Source organism: Chamaea fasciata, unplaced genomic scaffold (genome assembly GCF_029207755.1).
Source record: "Chamaea fasciata isolate MVZ Bird 193981 ecotype frontalis unplaced genomic scaffold, bChaFas1.0.hap1 SCAF_9, whole genome shotgun sequence".
NCBI classification, from domain to species: Eukaryota; Metazoa; Chordata; class Aves; order Passeriformes; family Sylviidae; genus Chamaea; species Chamaea fasciata.
In genome coordinates, this window is record NW_027094094.1 from 11821418 (window position 1) to 11839541 (window position 18124).

The 18124-nt window shown below is 36.4% G+C and overlaps 1 protein-coding gene across 3 annotated transcripts in view; it reads right to left on the reverse strand.

The window, feature by feature from the left end:
- SLK (STE20 like kinase) overlaps positions 1-18124 on the reverse strand; it is a 47480-nt gene that overhangs the window by 19439 nt on the left and 9917 nt on the right. For all 3 annotated transcript variants that reach the window (XM_066190971.1, XM_066190970.1, XM_066190972.1), the window contains exons 2-7: positions 7169-7333; positions 4821-4869; positions 3949-4098; positions 1413-1485; positions 1007-1201; positions 258-339 (exon numbers count right to left, since the gene is read on the reverse strand). In XM_066190971.1, coding sequence (XP_066047068.1) covers positions 258-339; positions 1007-1201; positions 1413-1485; positions 3949-4098; positions 4821-4869; positions 7169-7333 — 714 coding nt within the window. The remainder of the gene's footprint in view (positions 1-257; positions 340-1006; positions 1202-1412; positions 1486-3948; positions 4099-4820; positions 4870-7168; positions 7334-18124) is intronic.

An 18124-nucleotide genomic window follows, 5' to 3' on the forward strand; every position in this document is an offset into this window, starting at 1 on the left:
TGTAAGTATCAAAGTATAATTACTTACACGACGTAATTAGTCATATTACAGGAAAATATGTTAAACTAATAACCTGATCTGTGCTTGGTGTCATTTAATCCAATTTTACCAAATAAGGATCAATTTTAAAAACAGATTGTGGGCAAACACCTGATTTGAAAATATTTAAGTAGTTACTATAATACTGCCCTGCTTTTAAAAAAATACACAATAGGCTTGCCTTTAAACAACAGTTCTGAACAATTAACTCTTCCTACCTGCAGAAGCTGAGTTGCACTCCACCTTGCATCTACATTCTTTTCCAAACATTTCTTCAGAAAATCTTTAAAATCTGATGACCTACACAACAAGCAAACAGGCAGTGGTTGTTCTTCTATCTTAACATCAGACTAGCATATAAACAGAAATATTCTTTAAGTTCACATGAATCTACACTGTAACTCCAAGTCCTGCTATTGATTCAGGAAAACACAAAGGGAATACAGGAATGCCAAGACCAATACAGCACAAATACAATCTTTAAAAGGTCTGTCCATTATCAGAAGAATTTACTTTTTACTCTAGACTAGTAATACATCTTATCTGTTATATCTAACTGAATCATGTGAAGACATTAAATCGAGCAAATAGATAACAGCTTTTTAAAATATTTTCTTACTATAAAAATGCCTTAGTTTCCTTTCACCCAGTCTTTTTTAGATGGCCTTCAGATCTGTTACTACATTTGTAAAAAAGCTATTTCACGTACATTTCAAGGCAAAATCCGTAAAATACTTCTGTATAAAAGCTTCTATACAGAACTAAGACCAAAAAAAAGTTCAGTTTGTGTGAGAAGACATATGTACGTATACACACACGTACAAAGATATACTGGGATTGTATGGACCTGCCTTAATGCAAAAAGCCACACCACAAAGTTCAACAGGGCCGCGCCCTTCAAATTTAGCAAACAAATGACTTGGAATGTCTTACATTGGGGTGGGAAAGCTGCCAGTAAAATACAAACCATTTTGAAGGCTGTGCCAAGGTGGGCGGATCAGATTTGGCGATTTTCAGCAGCACTCGCATGGGATTTAGCTCATGATGGGGTGGCTCTATTTGAGCCATTTCTATTAAAGTAATGCCAAGAGACCAGATATCAGCCTTGTAATCATATGGCCTGTCTTTAGAGGTCTCACACATTACTACTTCTGGAGCCATCCTGCAAAGAGAGCAACAAAGTTCCAGATGAGAAAATGCTTTTTGATCTGTTCAGAGAACAGTTCTGAACACAGACATTCACTGAAGCATTGCTAGAAGCAGATTCTACCATCGATGAATTTACACAGTATTTATCAAGCTTGTAATATCAAATTGAATGTAACATTAAGATCCTAGTTCATACTAAAAAGTCACCAGAAGAGCGCACTTACCAATATGGTGTACCAATAAAAGAGTCTCTTCTTTGTATTGTCCTGGTGTTTTTAGCTGATACTCCAAAATCCGCTTAAAGCAAACAGTAAAATACTATTAACAGGGTGGTGGAAAATATACTACATTTTTTTTTTTACTTTACAATTGTCTTTTTAAATGGTATATGTTCCATAGCAAACATTCTTCAGTATTAAAACTTCAAAGTGAGATAAAAATATTTGTGTTCTGATAGCTGACTGCCAAGGTTTTACGGCATTTATAATAAAAGATCTTGAACAAAACTTATTCTACATTTCTAAAAAAAACCACAATTCATAATGCTACTGTTGGGCTGTATGGGACAAAAACAAAATATGTATTTACTGCAGGAAAAAGTGCGCTAAATTATTTTAATTAGAAATTAATTTTTTTAGCCTATAAAGTCTGTATTCATGAAACATGGCATCAACAATCTCATTAATTCAACAACTTACTCAATTTTTAATTTCAGGACTCAAATTTTCATGAAGTTACATTTCTCTTTCATCTTACAGGTTTCTTTCCACATGATTTTTCACTTTATAATAAATACCTGAAAGTTTGCATATGTACTTTTCATGTACTATCTACCCCCCAAAAAAAGACAACATTTAAATACGTGTTATATGCTTATAACAGACATCATTTTGTTAATGAAGATCTAGAGATTAGAGCAAAGGGACAAAGAGCCATATGTTGCCATCTTTAATCTGTACAAAATTACTTGATAGGCTCAATACTTAAGAAGTCTAATTTTGCTCTGAAAAAAAATCAGGCCTAAAATCTATTGGTTCAAAGGCAAAAAAAATGAAATTTTGAGGGACTACAGGTATTGAAATAATAAAACTCTTATCCATATAAAAATAAAATTCAATAAAAGAAATTTATTTGCAATTCACACGTGTGAAACAAGGAATTACCCATTTCTTTGTATAACAGAATTCAAATACAACTAGTTCATAAGGAGTAACATGCTCCTTTTTAAAAGATGCTGTACATTTTTCATAACTAAATTGAGTCTTTTTTTAGAAATCTTAATTAGCAAACCCGAATGCATCACCAAATGCACGTGTGGAAGAAATCTCCCTCTGGTCTGAACTGTTAAGTACTATCTTGACAGCCTGCAAGGTGCTGTGTACCAGCTAAGCCTGACAAAATCTTAAAATAGTTCCAAGTCTGTATGAGGAGAAGCCAGGTCATGTGAGGAAATGAACTGAAACAAATGACTCTCTGACCATGAGACCCCTGCTGTGATCTGTGGTTTCTTTTACAGCAGTGCCAAAAGCTAAGACAGTGGTTCTATTACATTTGAACATCAGGCCTATGACCCCAAGTGCATCACTAAATGTTCAGGCTTCAAAGAAAAGCTCCAGCAGTAAAGTTACATGGACTCTGCAGACTAAAAGAAAGCCAGATGCAAGGACTGTGTGTACACAATAATCTTGTACAAAAGGGATCTATGGAAAAGCACAATCACACTGAACTGATCAATACAGCAAAGCAGGTTCTTAAATATTCTCAGTTTCCTAATAGAGAAGATGCACAGTACGTTGCTGAGACTGTGATCAATACGAGTTAGGCAGGAGATATATTTCTGAATTTGCACATATCTTGCTCATATTTAAAAGGAAAGTCTGTATCAAGGTTGCAAATTTAGAGCCCCAGTTCCATGTGGCAATATTCTGATTCTCCTTACCTTTGCCCTCTGTGAATCCAAAGAAATACAACTGATCACACACCATGCAGAGGAAAGGCTTTGAAACCCGAGTGTGGGTGGGGATGTCATGGAACTATGCCATGGGTAGAGGCACTGTAAAGGCTGACAGCTTATACACATTTTACCCTGAAACAAAGTGGATCCAGATAATTCCTGCCCTTTCCTGGCTGAATGAAGAGATGCTATTCACCACCAGCAGCCCTTTGTCAGTTCTGCATGGAGGAATCCACATCAGACTAAAAATATGGATGACTGCTTAAACTGAGATTTAAAAACTCCCAGAAATCAACAATAGTAAACTGTATTAATTTTATTCCAGATTGTCTTAATATCAGTGCAACAAACAATTGAAAAAGGTATGGAAAAACTAAGCTGGGTAATTAAGATTATTATCTCTCTCACAAAGGAAAAGACAACAGTAGAAGGTACCGCTTTTTGGTGATTGTGAAGAATGTTCTCTTTCCAAACTACAAACTTCAAAGGGAAGTTCTGATGTTATCACAGAAAAGGTAAGTATAATCAGGAACTCTCTAGTAAGAAACAGTAAGACCTATGATGACTTCTTATGCTGACTTTGAAGTATGAAAGATGTGACAAGTATGGTCAGGATATTTGCTCAAGATTTCCCCCCCCCCCTTTCCCTTGGTAGTACCGAACCACTTGCTTCTGAAAAACCTCCCACTGTTAGATTGGTATTTCAGTAGGTAAATATTGAACTCTGGCAAACTACAGCTTAAGGAAAATACAATTAAAAGACCATGCCAAATTCCAGGAAAGAGTTTTATTTGCAACATGCTTACCTAGTTTAATGTCTCCATCTAATGTGAAAAGAATATTGCCAGCTTTTAGATCTCTGTGGATGATCTTATTCTCATGCAAGTAGTTCAGAGCTTCCAGTGTCTGCCTGCACACCACTTTGATCTGTGGCTCTGTTAACGGCCTTTCAAGCTCTACAAGAGAGAGACAGAAATAATCACAACATTTTTGCATTTAACATTACATGTTCATAGCAAACACTATAATAATATATGGGAAAATTAATTAATCTGACAGATTCTAAGCATCACGTGTCAGAAAAAAATTCTATCTTAGAGTATTTGCTCCTTACAGTAAAGATTTTATTCCTTGAACCCCACCCCCTTCTCATTATGTATTATGTATACCTACCTATCTGAACTGTGAAAAAGCTACATAGTTCAAAGACTGGTTCTTTTGTGTGGTACATAGAGATGCTAAAGACCAGATCTTTTACTTACTGGTATTAGCATTCAATTAATTCGAGAAATAAGCACAAAAAACCCCCTAACTTTAATATAGATGCAATATAAAGAATTATCACAAAGTAATTTGGAAGGTGGCAGTGACAGTGGAAGAATGAGATGCTGAAAAGGGCTCACACAGCTTATAGGAACAGAGAGCTCCACAAGCAGAGAACAACACTTTGCTTTCACCTAAAGGATTGAGACAAAAATGTACCTAGAAAAGTAAATAAACACTTTAAAAATAAAAGATACAGGTGTAAATACTATTTTTAAACCCCAACATTCAAAACATACAGCACACCAATTACAGAAATATTCGTATATCAAAACAATACACATATGAAACAAGTCTCACAGTATATATTATCATTTTAAGGTATTAGGATTATTAGTTGAAACAAATTATTTACCCAGCATTACTGCATCTACTGCTCCTCCTGCACAAAATTCAATCAGGATCTGTATATAAACAAATAAAAAAATACAGAAATTAGAAATTAAAGAGTTCCACTGAACTGAATCATTGATTAAGGGTACATTATTGGGAGAACAGAGTTTCAGACTACTTGGCCTCAACAAATTATTTTACTAACCTGCAAAATAGTGGTATTGTTAACCAGCTAAAAGCAGGGCTGTGCTGCTCAAGAAAATTATTTGAGAAATGCCTCGAGACCCTCAGACAAAAGTTTTAATCCAACTATAAAATAGCATAATAAAACTTATAAAACATAATGACACAGTCAGCTTAAACCCACTCCTTGTAATGTGATTTACATAATCCCTGCAAACTCATTTCTCGGTTATTAAGCTCTGCCTCTATACTGTAATCTCTCTGACTGAAGAGTCCAAGAGCTAAATGATTTTCCAGTTGCTGATGCTATCTCCTATATTGTTTCAGATGAAATGAAAATACAGAAAAATACTCTTAAAAGCTACAGAAAATTACAAAATTCAAATGTTTATATTCATTTTCCTTCATTTTCATTCATGCCTACAATACTTCAAGGCCTTTATCCCAGAATGTAATAATACCAGAACAAGTCCATCCCCAGTTCTGAGTTTCCATTTGAAACAAAAATATACTCCAATTATTTCTGCGCACATACCATGCTGCTATGAAGATCACAAAGAATATACACAAAGGAGAAGGAGGGGACACAAAGAGAATGAGGAGAGTAAGAAAGAGGAAATCTCATCCAAGACTGATACCCCACTCTTCCTTATGTGTTGTTTCTTCTTTAATTTGAACTTTAAATATTATAAATTATAATCTTCTGTCTGAGAGCTAAGAAGTATTTCTTGTCAGAATCTCAACAGTCAATATGCTTGGAAATAGTATCTTATTTTTTTTCTGTAGAGTAATTTTAAAATCAGCATATTATTGCCCACAAAAGAGGAAACCTCAAAGTCTACCTTGTACCATAAACCCTTATGTCACACATCCTTCAAATTATTATTGCAATTAATCCCCACAACAATGGTACCCACCAATATATTATATAATGCAATTATTTGTAAACATTATTCCATTTACATGCTCCTGTGGGCCAAGTAGGTAAGTGTGGGAAATTGTATATAAAGAATTTATTTCTCTAAAATTTGTAGTTTGGTCTGATAAAGGTCTCTTTGCTAGAGAAATCACATTTCTAATCTTGGAAAAGTGTATTTAATGCCCAACTGACATTCTTCTCTTTTTTGCCCCCACTAAATTCTGTTTATTTACCACATCATTATCCTTGTGGCTTCCAAGCCCCTGCATTTCACTGTAACTATGTAGCTCCAATTTTATTTTCCAAGTGTTTACTTCTATCTTTATTCTGCCAGTGAAGCCTACCCACTCAGTTTCATATAGTGCCTCTATGCCTACTTGCTTTGACCTTTATGCATGGAAATTTTTTCACTATTCCACTGTTTTATGTAATATTTTACTCTGCACTGAGATCACCAAGTTTTGAGCTTAGCAAAACAAATGTTCATCAGGAAGCATGGTATTACACTTCCACCATTTGCTCAAAGGATAAAGCTCATTTGTAAGACTCCCAGAAAAATCTTCTTTTAGTTGTTTCAGGTATCTTTTTGAAGTATAAATTCTTTAAAAAAAACCCCAACCCATCTATTCTTTCTACTATTCCAAAAGCACCTGTAAATACTGCATTGGATTACCTAAAAGTACAAAGTGTTTTGTCACAGCTAAAGCTGTCCAAGCAAATACCCAGGATGTAGCACAGCAGGGACGTGCAGTCCCACATACAATCTCTGCTCGTCAAGGTACGAATACCCAGGGTTTAAGTAAATTAATTATGGTTCAAGTCCTGGTAAACTGTCCTTCCTGGGAGTGCCAATAAACTTGCTGGCATCTAAAGTATGTACTTCACAGGCTGACCTTTTCAGCACATTATTTATTTTTCAGGTGTGGATGCTTAATCTCACTTTAAATCGTGCTAATGTAATTGAAATCTCAGTCCTGCTGCTACAAATAAGCACCAGCTGAGAACTCTCAATACACAAAATGAACTGCTAATTTCCACATTCTGGATTCAAACCCCTGACCAAATGACTCAGGGTAGCACAATTCTGCAGTGACAATTTCCTAAGTCATACTCACAATTTATAAATTAGTTTTGAAACTGAAGAGTTATCCCAATAGTAGCAACCCAGATGAAATCTGACAAATAATATTTTGATAAAGAAAAAAAAGTGTAATTTCAATAACCTTTTGAAATAAGAAAAAACCATTGAGAAAAGGAAAAATACCTACCCACAGATTGTTTTCATAATAGAAAGCATCTAGGAGCTTGACAATATTAGGATGATCACAGGATGCTAAAATATCAATCTCCACCATGTAATCTTCAAGTTCTTCTTCTGATTTAGTATCTATCACCTTTGCAGCAGCCAGAACTTTCGTTTCTTTGTTCTGAGCCTGTAAAAGAAGTCATAGCAAACATATACATGAATTTCACCAGAAAACTGGCACCAGCAAAGAAACCCCACAAATAAAGCAACTCTTTTGACACTTCTGCACCATTTTCCTGCATCTAGTTTCCTCCTCTACAAGAGGAGAACACCTGCATATTAAAGAGGAGATAAAATCTACTAGAAAAAGGATTTAATAACTTTACTCAAGGCTAAGAAATAATGAAAAAAAAGAATGTAAAAATACTTAATTCTCATTGCATTCTTTAAACCATCATCAACAGCTCAGGATAATTGCTGCCTTACTAAGAGGAAGTTTTGTGCTGCTCCTCAAACACCATCTATTAACACATGGCAAAGAGTACAAAGGAGCCTCTGCCCTCTGTTTCTGCCCTTCTGACTCTCCCCACGCTGTGGCAGCACCGCTGTTCCCAAAGCCATGCAGAGAACCAGATCCTCCCCCAGGAACCAGCAGGTTGCTCCTCTTCAGCCAGGGGATGTATGCAGGGTCCCAGCTTAAAGAGCAGCCAAGCCATCATTAGTTTGTCGGGGCATTTTGCTCCCTTTGCTTCAGCAGCCTGGGAGGACACCCAGGGATGGGACTCCTGGAAGGCGGGGCACTGCAAATGCTGCCGGCCTCCACTTCACTACTGACCCGCACACCAGGGACCTGCTGCTGCCACAGCCGTATGGACAACTACGGAACAAGTAAAACAAGCAAAGGGAAAACGAGACTTGGAGTATCCAAGGAAAAGAAAAGGCATTTCCACTGTGCATTTAAATATTCTTTGTCTTTTTTCAAACATAAGAAATTACAGCCAAGTCAGGTGACTTATTTCAATAGCAAAACATCTCAGAAACCAGGAAATACTTATTAACAGAACACTGCTGAAACCTAATCACAAAAAATTTATACTCTCTAACAAATCTCCCGTAAGTTATGTTTGAAGGAATGTTCAATTCCAAGCTGCAGCAAGCCTAAACAAGAATGTGTATTTTTCTCAAGCCACCATAAAAACACTATTTTGTCAAGTAGTGACATTTCCAGTGGTTACCTCTGAATAAAGGAAGTGCAGAACAGAAGTCTACTTCACCCATTGTATGTGAAGACCATGAAGCAAAGTCCTACATTTACTCCACTGAGTTTTTGACACTCAAATGAAATTAAATGGCAAGGAGGGACACAGGCTCTCTCCAAAGCAGCAAAAGACAAGGACCTACAAGGGAAATTCCAGCTTCTGATATGAAGCACCACAAGATGGTTCATCCTGTCTCTGCTGGCGTGGATTGTACATGGCCCCAAACCTATTTAGGATGATCCCAGGACAGGACACAGCAAAAGTCCCAAAACCTGAACTTTGTCACCTAATGACTTTATACCAATATCAGACCAAAGCTCGTATCAGACAGCAAGTAAGAATTCTTAAGAATAATTTTGAAGTTCTAAATATTATTACTTGCACAGCTATAAATAATTCTCTCAATGTGGCAAAAGATAATAAAATATTTAAAGACAAACATTTATATTAACATTCAGTAAAACAGCAGTAACAGCAAAATACACTTATAAACCGTAGTCCCAGCTGATTCATCTCATGTTGAGGGTAAAGGTTTTCCATTACATTTCTTTTTATCTCAATATTCTTTCCAAAACAAAAACCAACCAAATCTTCCCAACCTCAATATTTGCCCTCCCATGTTTAACAACAAAGATAAGGAATGTGTATAACATGATTTGAAAAGCAACTACTGAGAAGTTTTCCAACACACATTCTCATAATAAAAAGGAAAAGATCTGCTTAGTAACGCAAACAACGTTTGTTTTGGTTTCATGCTTTGTAGCAAGAATGAAAGACCAACCTTCCTACTCTAGAGCTGCACTGTAAATTAAACACAAGAAGTGAAACAGATGTCTGACCACAACAGAATTAGACTTGGTAGCTTTACATGTGCAGAAAAATGGTTTTTAAAGCACCTTTCTAAAGAATTCAAATTTTAACTTTTTAAACTGTAAATGTACTTCTTCGAAGCATGCATGGCCACACACTCTTCACTGCACCCTAACAGATACTTAAAAAAATAAAGCTGAAATTAACTTTGGCTTGAATTTGCTCACAAACTATATAATGGCAATAATATTTTGTTTAAATAAAACCATCTACATCAGGTAACAGATGTTACTGCTTCCAGGTTCACTTTCACCTTTGAGCAAGAAAGGCATTGCTAAGTTAGTGTGAATGATTACATGCTCGGGAGTATGCTGCATTTACAGCAAGTATTGGTTTTTTCTACTGACAGAACACTTTGTATTTTGATTTTTCCCAGATCCTTTTGCTTTAAGTCACTAGAAATCTGCTCTAAGTAATCTTCTATGATTTCCTCCTTGTGGCAGCTCTATTAAAACACTTCATTACAAACCATGAATTATTACAGAGACAGTGTGGTTATCTTTATGAGCATCTTAACAATTATAAACAAAACAAATGTTTGCCTTTGCACTGACTTAAAATAGTAAATATTTTTTTAGGTCTAGATCCAGACTTTTTTCCTAGCTCTTAAAACAAAAAAGCTTTAGAATTAGCAAATTTCCACGGGGTATTTCTGAGGACTGATGAAACATTTTAAGTATACATCAAATTACACCTGAAAAAGAATTATATATTTTAAAGTTCTTTTTGAATAAGGAATTAGTCATCCCCACCCCACAATGCACTCTCTAAAAAAATACCCATCTATTTGACTTACTGTAAGTAACATGCTCTCTTGAACTGTGTAGGAAAGGATTTTACTGTTCATGCACAAGATTTATGAATCACTGTACTGTACAGTGAAAAAAACTTCTTTGGATTAGGAGGAACAAAAAGCACTTGCAACTTCGTGTGGGCAAGTTTGTTTTCTCTAAACTTTGGCTGCAGTCTTTCTTTTTCCACAAAACGTTCTCCAAAGGTCAGAGCCAGAGCAAAAATAATTGTGGAGACGCAGTCTTGATTTGCACATGGAAATTCTGCAGTTGGGTACACCAACACTCAAAGTCAACCTGCCATTTATGTTACAGGACATATTCTGAAAGGGCAGAACTTCTGAGTAGCTGTGGCCCAGCAGTTTCTTCCTATATTTTAGCTCTCAACTACTAATTCAATTGATTCCAAATGCTCTGCTTAAATACATTTCTTTCTGCATCTATGATTAAGTGACTCAGACCTCAGTCCTATGCTAAGAAATCCAAACTGGCATTTTCAATGGTTATGTGCAGACAAGGAAGAAAGGGCTAGAAGGATTCATTAACAAAATCTGATCTTTTCAAAAGATACATATATAATAGATGAAAACCAAATTGGAATAACTCATTCCAAGATCTGACTAATGCAAGATGACATGGATATTATTGACTGTCACTTGCAACAACACACAAATACTGCAATCCTTTCAGTAAAACCCCTATTTGGATTAAGAAGGTTACTACAGTAAACATTTTAACTTAAGGAGAGAGAATGGACACGGAAATAGCCAGCTGTACGTTACAGCATGGTCCTTGCAATGAATGGCACAGTCTTGTCAGCTGTCAATGCACAGAAAAACACACTTAATTCTAAGGTAAATACTTTGATAAAGATAGAATGCAGGCTTGTATAGAATAAATCACCTTAAAAATTACACCTTGCAAATGAATTTGTCAGAACCTACATCCCTTACACTGGAATGGCAATGTACATCTAATGCACAAAAGCACTGCAGAAATCTGAAAACATCTCAAGAAAGAAGAACAACCACTGCACACAAAAGCAGGGCCTACAAATATGTGGAATTAGTGACTCCACCCCTAACAGTGCTGGATTTTTGCATGGTATCATATAACTAAATGTAAGTTCTAGAGGCAGAAGCTTTGTGAAGAGACTGACAGCAGAATATTAAAAGGTAGTTTACTATCTGGGCAGTAGGCCAAGAAGTTGCATATTCCCAGCCCTGGACAGCAGGGAGAGCAGAGCTACTGCTCCAGAGTAATAGGATTACAGCTCCGAGATAACACATAGCCTTTCATCTTCTGATGACCAATATGAAGTTTCAGCCTTGCTTGTGAGGTGCTGTTTCAGTTTCCGAAACAATTCCTCCCCAACTGTGCATCTCCTCCGCAACGCAGCTTTAAAAATTAAACCAATATTTACAACTGAAAAAAAGTTAAGTACATCCTTCACCTCTTGTTCAACCAGCCAGGAACAAAGCCGAGATACGAGATAGAAAATTGTTTATCACCTTTTCTCCTGATGCCTGATCTCTTGTGAGATGTTACATAACCCCGCTGCATGTTTTGCAGGCAGCAAAACAAATCAATTAAGAAGCTTTTCCTTTCTGACTCATTCTTCTCAACAAAACTGTATAGTCATAATCACGGATCATCAAAGTTGTCAAAAGGGGAAAAATACGCACATCCCTATTCAGCAAAATACGTTTTTCCCACATAAAAAAGTTCCAATTTTGTATAAAACTGGGATTGTCAGATCTAGCTTCAGATAAATTTTCTGACAGTGCCTGGGTAATCAGTACTGAAAAGCTGCCCTTGTACAACACACAGCCAGGAGCTGTTTCTCTGAGCTACTGCAAAGTGGAGGTTTCAATCTTCTTAGAATGCATCAATTAAGGAAAAAAAATTGTTCCCATTTGGAATTTTAGCAGCTCTATCAAATAAAAATCTAAGTCGTAGTGTGGCCTACGGAAACAACTACAGTGGACTTTCATTTCTTCTAAGTTTCCTATACCGTATTTAAAATTGTCCTGTACATTTTGAAACTTAAAAAATCCTGCATGATTGACCAGTATGAAGTGTTCAAACTGCTTTTCAAAAACATGGAACGGTGTTCCTTATCAGTGAATTTTAGAAAAGAAGTCTACCTTAGTCAGATAAAAGGAAGTATTAATTCCAACATCAAATGTTAAAAAATGTAATTAAAAGTATCAGTTTGAATTCAGGCGCAAACAGCTACTCTTGCAATATTAAACCACAATTTTAACAATAAACCACAAGTTCAGCCAGTGAAGAGGACAGGAACCTCCACAGATTTCTGGAAATTAAGATAAGTCTGTCATTTCAAAGAAGTTGTTTTGTGCAAGAATCTTCACAGCACGATGTTTGAAAACACGGTAGTAATAAATTTTTAAAAAGGAGATCATTTCAATTTTTTGTTCAATTATAGATATGCTTGGCCCAAGGAATTAAAAACCAGCTAACTTCAGTTATACCTGCTAAAACTTGTTGAAATGATGGTTACAGAAGATCTATTTAAAAGATAATGAAAGGACAGTATCTCCCAAAGAAGATGATACACCCTTGAACTACAGCTGATCAGGCAAACATTTTCCCAGCCTGCACAATGTATCACAGCTACCCCACTATACAGTTTCTTCTACTTAAAAAGAAGTTCATTAAATTCAGTTTCCCTGTTTAATGCCAGGGGAGAGGGGGGGAAAAAAAAAACCAAACCAAAACAAAGAGCTGAAATAGAAATACAGATAAAAAGTGCCTCTATTTCCTACAAGCAAATGCTGTTCCTACGAAAGGGGAGGCCAGGGTTCAACCCCGACTGCTGAAGCATCTTTATGATCCTGTGGTCTGGTGCTGCCTTTGTGGCTATGCTCGTTTGGGAGCTGTTTCCATGACAACTTCACTCTTTTAACATTATCCTTGTACTTCGTACTTACTGTGGTTCTTCTGGTTCCTCCACAGTTGGTTTCTGAGGATTCCACAAGTTATTTTGGGGAGTGGTATGAAATATAATTTTCATGTTTAACCTCATGTTTCCCGCTAAGTATTCTCATTAATTCTGTGGTATTTTGTGTACTAGCTAAGCAGAGTTCCCATCCTGACTGCACATGCTTCGTGCCACTGAAATTAGAAGGAATACTTATACTCATCTTTAAAAAGTATATGAGCTGAACTGGCAAATATGTGCAAAATAACTGAAATAATCCTTTAGAGTAAACTTAACAGAGGAGAAGATACCAGATTTCAGCATGAATCTTATTTAAGCAAATATATTTACAACAGAGTAAATAATAAGAAAAAAAAAGCTAAATACTGGCAAGAAGAAAACAGCTATGCTGTTCCATAATAACAAATCTCATTTTCCCATCTCTTGCTGTATGATGGCTTTCATAAAAACAACAGGGAAAACCAGCTGACAATATTGGGAAAACATTTGTAACTGAAGCATTAGGTAGCACATGAGGTGTATGTGCAAAGGAGTGGTAAATTTCCCCTAAATTCAGTTACAATAACTGTACACCCTACTTGCTAAAGCAGCATCAAAACACACAATACTGCGTTACAATCAACTCCTAAAGTTGAGAAGGGGGAGGTGTGACAAATTGAGATTTATCCCCACAGTGCTAAGCTGCTTTGCTAGTATCTTTCCCCTGCAGAGGACACTAACAGTTGCTGGCAGAGGTTCTCAGTTTTATCCAGCAGAAATGTCAGATCCAAACTAACTTAAAACCTCCCAGGAAGACAGTAACACAGTGGATGTTCATCTTGGATAACAAACATCCTACGGTTATTTATTCGGGTTTGTGTCATTAGGAAGAAGAATAACATAATGCTTAATGCTTACCTATTTACTTTAGTGACTACAACTTAAAAATTCAGTCTATTCCAATGATAAACACACCTTTATTCCAAAAGACATAATTAGGAGTGCTTCCAAGAAACAATGTTATCAAGAAATAATTTTTAATCAAACCATAATTACTAACTTAAGCTGCTCACTAGAATTAAGACAAACAACAAGTCAGAGTTGAAGCTGTGTACAGAATGTTGTTATATCAGAAAATTATCCCACTGCCAGCTTGAGAATTTTATGATTTGCTTTTGATAATTTGATGATTTATCTGAACATAGGACTTAAAAAACCTCCAAGTCCTTCACTTGGAAAGTTTTTGTTATAATCTTGCTTGTTAATCACTTAACATCTGTAATGAGCTTTAGTTCACTGGAGCTCAGAGCCAGCGTTACTCCTGCTAACCCCTTTTCCCAAGGAGACATTTGGAGCTGTAAAAGCTCAGTTCTGCAGACAGAGACACCACTGAGTCTTTTGGCTTCATGTAGCACCAAGTCACTTTGTTTACTCACACTTTGCAGACTAGTGCACATCCACAGATGTACAAGGATAGATCTATTATACTCCTTTTTTTCTTTTTCTTTTTTTTTTTTTTAATAGAGTGGCTCAGTCATCCCACAATTCCTCAGAGTTAAGTTACAAAACAAAACTGGGATCTGCTGTGCCCAGAGCTTTTTAGCCAGATCAGATGCAAGATGGCTACAGCTGTTTGCTGACCCAGCACAGCCATTCATTATGACAAAACAAGAAAAAAGCACTGCATCTGACTTGAGCATGGAAAATTCTGTCCTTCCTAACTGGATATCAACAAGTCAACAAAATAATAAAGAAAGAAAGAAAGATGACAACTTCTTGGGGCTTTAAGAACCCTTCAACAAAGGCCTTCTGACATGTTACTAGGGAAACTACATAGTCACACAACTGCAACGTGGCAGTCATTAAGTTAAAAAAACTTGCTGTCAAAAAAGTAAAGAATATTATTAAAAACTCTGCATTTCATCTAGCAGAAGGAAGGCATTAAAAGACCAGCACTAAGACAATTTATTTTATGTATTTATTGCAGAAGATGATGACCTATAACAGATGTAACTTAACCGTCATTTAAAGTGTAAACATTTTACTAGCTCAAATACATGGCCAATTTGAGAAAAGGTTCTGTATAATTTGATACTGCAATGTGAGCCATATTCAAATTTCACAATCAGCACAGCTAAACAGCCAGAGGGGGAAGATTAAATTAAACAAGATGAATGAAGCCTCCTCACCCCTTTTCATTCTTTGCCCACCTAAAATGAACAGTGCAGAATACTTCATATGTTTTGAGGGAAAAATATAAACTATATAGGCAGTTTAAGATTCAGTGTTTTACAAAGAGATACAGTTGTAGCAGAGGGAAAGGAAATGGGACAATACATGAATACCACACTGAAACTGGCAACAGCTCTTGCAAAACTATCAAAGCATATATTCTGTTGCTTCATGCATACTCTAGCCTGTTAAAATGAAACTTCCTCTATTTTGGAAGGAGTAAAAGAAAGAAGTAGAGTAGTTTTAGAAAGTTTTAACTAAAAAAGCTGTACATCATTATCCCTCACCTTTAAGTAAAATTGTTACAGAAACCAATTCATATTCTATTTAAGGTATTAATTTATTTTTAATAAAATTTAGAATTCTAGGAGGGAGTCATTGGTTCCTTACATACACATCTCTAAGGCAATCTAAGAGAAATCAATTGGCAAGACACCAACAGGAACAAAGAAATCAACAGTTAAGACAGCGTCATTCAGCATTCTGTAACGTAAACAAGTTATTTTCAAGTCATTCCTACCATAATAAACTTTATTAATTATAAAAATCACTCTGCCGGTACATGCTATTTAATGCCTGTACAGTCTATGACTTGCCAGTAGTTTCCCTTGCGTTGTAAATCCTGACCCTAAAGTTACACAGCATCTCACAAGCACCAAATGAAATTTCCAAAGGTGCCTCACACAGTTTAGATGAGCTGCCTTCCTTTGTGCTGCAAGTACGATACCTCAAGAGATGAGAACGAGCCTTCTCAATAAACATTTGGTGTTCCTTGACAACTGGCTATTCAAGTACCACAAAAATAGCATCCTGGGTTCTGTAAATGAACTTCATTCATATTCAACACAGTAGTGGAATATGCTGCTTTCTGATGCTCCCTTTAAGGTTAACTGTTTGGTTTGTTGGGATTTTTTAATTGCTGAATTTAAACAACTAACCGATTATGAAAATTGACTACTCTGGGAAACTACATGAATGCAAATCCTATTACTTATCAGCAGATTTCAAAGGAAATTTTAATTTAGAAGCATGCTGCTGCTGCTATTTTTCAAATTCTCATGTTTTATGCACTTGCTGTTCGACATTTTACTAATTAGTGTAATTTGTTCAAAATTTACCTAGAATGCCACTGATAAACACAAATGGCCATGGGAAAAATTGCATTACTTGATAAAATTAATTTTAAAAAATCCAGATAAGCAAATCAAGACCAAATCCTTCAAGTCTTTAAAAAGCTCAATGCACAAAATATGCAAAGGAAAACCTACTGTTTTACTCAGACATTTGCAACTAACAAACTTTTATCAATATCCAGTTTTCATGTAATGTTAGAATGTTGTTCTTCCTCTGACAGAAGTGTTGATAGTCACAGTAACATTAAACAGTTAAGCACACAAGATGTTCAGGAGGAAGTACTGTTCTTGCCTCATAACAGTGTGGCAATGTTACTTTACATGGAATTATGGAAGCTTTATTTTGTCCATGTCTCCAAGAATTGATGTTGCATGGCTCTTAGAAGGAGGTCTTGTTAAGGGAAAACCACCTCATCTCTTTATTCTTCTTCTCCCTCTCTTTCTCATGTTTATTATTTTATTATTAGGCTGAAAGCTTTTTGAAGCAGAGGACTATCTTTTGTTGTATATTTGTACAGTGAGAGGGAATGAAAAATTCCATTCCCTTTGAAAAATTATCAAAGTCACTTCTTGCTTCAAAACACCCTACTGACTCTGAAATTTAATTCAGTTTCTGTACCGTCCTCACACGAGGTAGATTTAGTGCCAAATAAGAAGTCTAATAAGATTTTCAATCTTTTCAAGCAGTCATTGAGCACACCTAAAGTAGAAAAAAGAATCATCACCTGAACCAAAACTGGGATCATAAGCTTATAGTTAATTTGCAGCTAAAGACATGCCTACATAACAAAACGCATCCAGCATGGATATCAGTGGTGCTAAGGGGAAGAACCACTGGCTGATAAAAACACCACCAGCACTTCCCACAAGTACCTTTTTATTCACAGTTGCTAACAGCAAAAGGCAGCTACAACAGGAACAAGCCTACTTTTTCTTTTGTCCTGAGAAAAAGCATTCACGTGACATACCTTAACAACTCCAGAATATTAACATGCCACCCTTTTACAGCTACAGAAGCCAACACTGACACTGTCCTGTCAATTTCCCCTTACATTAGCAGCGTCATTTGTCTGGCCCTCCCGTGAGCTGGTTGGGGCAGCCAAGAAGATTACACAGACAATCAGCTTTTGCGTGGCTTAGTTCCTTGAACCAGATCACCACGAGGTTGGCAAGCAGCAGGTCTGTCACAAGGAAGGATGTGGGAAGGACAATACACTGCCAGAACCCTGCCTGCATCGACCTGCACTGACGGAAACTGCTGGGGAGAAGTGCCATGGTAAGACCCTGACACTCATCATTTCAATGTCACTCCTGTACTCACGAAAAGCAAGACTTTGGACAGCAACGTGTTATTGTTTCACTTAGTAAATATCACAGTTCCACACCGCTTTAGTGCTTTTCAGGGATTCAGAAAAATATTTTTTATATTGCACTGGCTGAAAGTGATGTTGGGCCACTAAAGGCCGCAAATTTACAACAGCATCAATAAACACTGAGACAGACACCACGAACAGTAGAGGAAACAAGTCTGTACATGAGCTCCTTTTTATATTTCACTTGTAAGTGCTAAGGCCAGTGTGTGGGTTTTTTGTTTGTTTTTATTCAAATGCAACATGCAAAATCAACAACCAGCTTACTGGGTTCTTAAGCTGGCCAGAACACGTGTATTTGCTGCCAAGAGACAGTTGGAATTCCTGCTACAGCCAAGAGCAAAGGAGACATTGTCAGGTACCCCAGCTATCCCTGTCA